The sequence below is a fragment of the Penaeus japonicus genome, unplaced genomic scaffold (genome assembly GCF_977035675.1).
Source record: "Penaeus japonicus unplaced genomic scaffold, GWHDUDI00000001_assembly GWHDUDI00000038, whole genome shotgun sequence".
NCBI classification, from domain to species: Eukaryota; Metazoa; Arthropoda; class Malacostraca; order Decapoda; family Penaeidae; genus Penaeus; species Penaeus japonicus.
Genome location: NW_028234440.1, coordinates 7,928,051 through 7,933,050, shown reverse-complemented (window position 1 = coordinate 7,933,050; position 5,000 = coordinate 7,928,051). Strand labels below are relative to the sequence as shown.

Here is a 5,000-nt window from a genome sequence, read left to right as displayed (position 1 = left end):
TACAAATTCTAATTGTATTGAAATACCAAGTAAATATCTTGACCTGTGAAATCATTCATTCTCATCAATGTATGTTTCAACATTTAATGTTAAAGTGCAGATTCTTGCTTTAAAACACACACACATGTATGTTTATATACATATATGACAATGAAGATGCTAACAATCATGTTATAATATTGATAAAATTGATAAAAACAGTGATAATAAAATGATAAATATGATGATGATGATACCTTTAATAATGATGATAATAATAATAGTAATGGTAATAGTGGTAATAATGACAATAACAGTAAACATATTAGTGATAATAAGCATCAATAATAATAACTATATAATCACTACTATCATCGTCTCAAAAGCTATGACAAGAATATAAAAAATTATAATAATGATGGATTATGAAATATGAGAATAGTATTAACAATAGCAGGAATAGTCCGAATAATAATGATAATAACAATAAAATGAAACTAATGATCATCATAAAATAAGAAAAAAAAAGAAAGAAAGAAAGAAAGAAAAAAAAAACACCTTTATAAAACCTGAATTAATTTAATACAATACACACTACAGAACAAAGAGGGGGATGGGAGGAAGACACAGTTAACACGGTATTGTATTGATTCGCCCCCTATGGGAAGTGTGTGTATGTGGATCGTGGTGAGTCACAATGAGGGTGATATAGTCTCTTTTTTTCTTTCTTTTTCTTTTCTTTTCAATGGGAACAGGTACTGCTGGTAGGGGAGGTGGGGTGGGGTGGGGTGTGAGGGGGGGTAATGGGGGAAGGATAGGGAGGGAGGGGTAGGGAGCAGGGTAGTGAGGCATGGGGAGGGGAGGAGGGCAGGGTAGTGAGGCATAGGGAGGGGTAGGGGGCAGGGTAGTGAGACATAGGGAGGGGTATTATTTTTTATATATATTTTTTATATATTTTTAGGGGTATTATTATATATATATATATATATAGGGCAATGTAGCAGGGGGATGGAGGTTGTCAGTAAGGAGATAAGGGTAGGGGACGGTGAGAGGAAGGGAGGGAAGGGAGAGAATGGAGGGGGAAGGGAAAGAGAGACAGAGAAGGAAGTGTAAGGATTTCTGTACCAGATGACACACATCAGTTGTAACTTGATGCTGGTACTGTGTGGTGTTCCTTTCCTCCAGCTCCTGTGTTTCGTGTTTCATTTGTGAAATGGCTACTTGGTTTCAGTGGGAAGTGATTGCAAACATTTACACTCGCTTTGAAGGCTGATGTGATCTCCTCTACCCAAACTCCAAACACACCAAGATGTCTGCAATTCCTTTTATCGCTTCGCTTTACATAATTGTTGGTGGATTTGGGTTCTTCTTGAGTGCGATTGCGATGATTCTTATCGCAACTCAGTCCCGGCAGCCAACGATGTCCCTCACTGTCTATGGGCTCACTGATACTATAGCGGGAGTACTGACAGGCGTCGGAGTGTTCTGTGATGGTTGCCTGCAGTTCACCCACTTGATTTACAGTAACTCGTGCCACAGATATTATGTGGTTTATGCTTTGATGGTGTTTCCTCTTGCTGCAGTAAATTTCTCGGCTTTAGGCATGGGTATAGAGAGATTCCAAGTAGTGCGGAATTCCGTGTCACAGTCGAGTAAGTTCCACAGGCTCTTTCCTTTCACCTGGACAATGACAACCTGTCTCAGTGCCCTCACATTAATGATTGTGCTCTGGGGTAACACCCATGTACACTCTATACATGCTATTAAAGACCATTCTTTTTACTGGGAAAAAAGTCAAGATATTCGTCACACACGAGGCCTTCTGGATGATTTGTGGGCATACAATAGTCAACATGATTCCTTTGCTGACCAACAAGAAGAGATTGTTATTAGTTTGGTGCGTAGTATTATTCAAAATTTCTCTTCGACAGTTCCTGACAATGTCCGAGATGATCAGCTTAATGAGAAGCTTAATGACTTCAATCTACCTCTCATCACTCAATTACAGGAAGTACATAGTGAGAATGATCCAAACCTATCAACAGCCCTTCAAGACATAGCAAAGCTTCCTCAAGGACATCACAACGTCCTATCAAAATTTCCAGTACGGAGATTCAGTACAACAGTTCTACCCCTGAATAACAACAAGGTGCTTCTTGCTAAAGCCACTGCCACTCCTTCCCCTCCAGCCCTACCATTACTATCTAACATGACAATAGTAGCTGAATGTAATACAACACAAAGAAAAACAACAAATACATCCCATCATAATCCCAACCTGGCAAAGACATTCCTACCATCCATTGCTGATATCATCCATCTTCTTACTGGCCCTTCACACAGTGTGCATCCCAATGATGTTAAAGATCAGGAAACAGCTGATGAGAACCTCACACAAGATCAGGAAACAGCTGATGAGAACCTCACACAAGATCAGGAAACAGCTGATGAGAACCTCACACAAGATCAGGAAACAGCTGATGAGAACCTCACACAAGATCAGGAAACAGCTGATGAGAACCTCACACAAGATCAGGAAACAGAAGAAAACCAAGAGCATTCAGCACCTCTTGCCATCTCAACCCAATCACTCACTGAGACACAAATGACAGATGAACCTGTAGCTGGGACAGTATATCCACCATTCTCCCTTTCTGAAATACCACCGGTCATCTCACTTGTAGATTTCGAAACAGTTACCTTGATTAATCCTGAGCCCGATATTGAAACTAGTTTAGATGATACTGACAATTCAACCTTCACTGTAGCAACTCTTGATGACAAACTCATAAGTAATACCCAGGAAGACTCTGTGACTCATGAATACATTGATACCTCTGAAGTATTGCCAGAAGTGACCACCACTCATGCAAATTATGAAAGCTTTGAAGTCAAAATAGAAGCAAATGTAGAATCCTCAGTTACTGCTACATCTCATGAGAAAGTTTCAGAAGAGATTGAAGTAACAATCTCAACATTAGATGCAACCACAGTGGAGGAGTCTTCAACACCTCCATTATGCCCTGTCAATGCCTTCACAGACCAACTTGCTTCTGATCTTCCCATAAATACCCCTACACCCACACCTCTTTCTGGAAATATTACCATCAATTTTAAGACAGCATCACAGACACCAGAAGCAGAAAATATTTCAAGCAGTGCAGAGTCTGATGAGAACATTTCTGAAGATTTTCCAGAACCGAATAGGCCCACCTTGTATACTCTATGTTACACCAAGGTAAGAAGTGGTCTGTGAGACATAATGGATCAAAATGTTAAAACTGCAGGGAAGGAAAAAAAAAAGAGACTTAATGTTACCAAATTTCTATGATAAGTATCCTTGCATCAACTCATAATTAATGGTTATATGTCTTTGTTAGAAAAGAAATAAAAAAAATATATATATATATACATGTAATCTTTACTAATTATATATTTATATCAAATATGTTGAACTTTCCTCAAGCCTAAAATATCTCTTTCCAGGAGAGATTTCTTCAAACCTACACAACCATTATCTTCACCTGCATATTTGCAGCGCCTCTTCTAGTCACTACGGGACTGAATGCATATGTGGCTTGGTCCCTCACCAGCTACAGACACTCCAGACTGACCGAAACCACAAACAACAATTGGTTAAAACTGCGCAAGGCTGTCCTTAGGGTGAGATGAAATAAAAAATGTGTTTCAAACAATTTGACTTTAGAGCAAAATGGCAATAAAGATTTTAAATGTTAATATTTAGTAACTGATGTTTTTGTGTAACAAAATAAGAAACTTTAATATTTCATTTATAAACAGAAGATACTGGACAAATACCTAAAATCATATAAACCATTGCATAGACAAAGGAGAGATATGAATGGAACACAGGATTTTGTTGAAAAGGATAAGGAAACTTTACATTAATATGGGATAATCAAACATGATTATATACAAAAAACATACAAGAAATAACAAAATAAGAGACTTTACCATTGATAGTTATAAGAAACTTTAAATCTTAAATGCCTATCAATTTTTATCAATCTCTAATCATAGTTCTTAATGGTGCAGACAAGAGGTGTAACCAATAAAGGTATTAATGAGCATTATCTAATAATAAATGTTTAAGTTATCCCATTAACATTATATTAAAAGGGAAATATATTTGCCTCTAATACTGGGGAGTCAATGATAATATAAAATCAAAATTTCTGAACCAGGCATCATAAATTAGGTCCATTATGATTCTACTGGTATATCATTATGCCAATAGGTATTTGTATTATGTCTATGTAAAGCATTAAAGGCAATCAAATGCATACTCTTCTATAAAATCATGCAGCTTTAGTCTAAAAATTGGCAGTTTTAGCACACTTAATTTTAACCCATTCACGCTGGGGCGATTCTGGCTCTGAATGGTCGTAATGCTGGGGTTTTCGAACGCATGAGCCTGGGTTAATGGGTTAATGTATGCAAGCTTAATATATATACTTTAATATATATACATGTATCCTAAGATACTTATCCATATTTTCATTATCATATGTGAATTCTTTCTAAACAAAACAATAAGAATAGTATCAAGACCTTCTCTTGAATAATCGCTAAATGTGTATCATTGCCATTAATAAAAAATCAGTTTACATAATACATGATCCTTAAACAGGGCCATAATAGACTCTTGCACTTTCTCGGCATAGTGATTCGATAATCTACCTCTAATCGACAATCATTTCCTCCCAGGCTCTGATACTCCTTGCAGCCAATGCCATCTGCTGGATGCCCTTCATGGTGGAGCGGCTCTTGTATGTGTGGGTCTCAGATTGGGACCTTCCATCAGCTGTTCCTGCCTTGCTCTTTCTCCTCGGCCATTCACATAACGTTCTGCGAGGCATTTTCTATCTTCTGCAGTACAATCAGGTAAGTGGGTATGACTGCAGTCTTTTTTTACTTCTTGTTCTTTCAAATGATTAGTCTAGAAGGTGTTTAACTCCTATGATGGTGTGATTCTTTTATATATATTGTATATTCATCTG

At 37.4% G+C, this 5,000-nt stretch overlaps 2 protein-coding genes across 4 annotated transcripts in view; one reads left to right on the top strand and one right to left on the bottom strand.

The window, feature by feature from the left end:
- LOC122263438 (zinc finger MYND domain-containing protein 11) overlaps positions 1–5,000 on the bottom strand; it is a 23,548-nt gene that overhangs the window by 15,899 nt on the left and 2,649 nt on the right. The window lies entirely within an intron of this gene.
- LOC122263435 (uncharacterized) overlaps positions 1,143–5,000 on the top strand; it is a 4,685-nt gene continuing 827 nt past the window's right edge. The window contains exons 1-3 of the mRNA XM_043031843.2: positions 1,143–3,217; positions 3,466–3,642; positions 4,708–4,884. Of these exons, the coding sequence (XP_042887777.2) occupies positions 1,289–3,217; positions 3,466–3,642; positions 4,708–4,884 (2,283 nt within the window). The 5' untranslated portion in view covers positions 1,143–1,288. The remainder of the gene's footprint in view (positions 3,218–3,465; positions 3,643–4,707; positions 4,885–5,000) is intronic.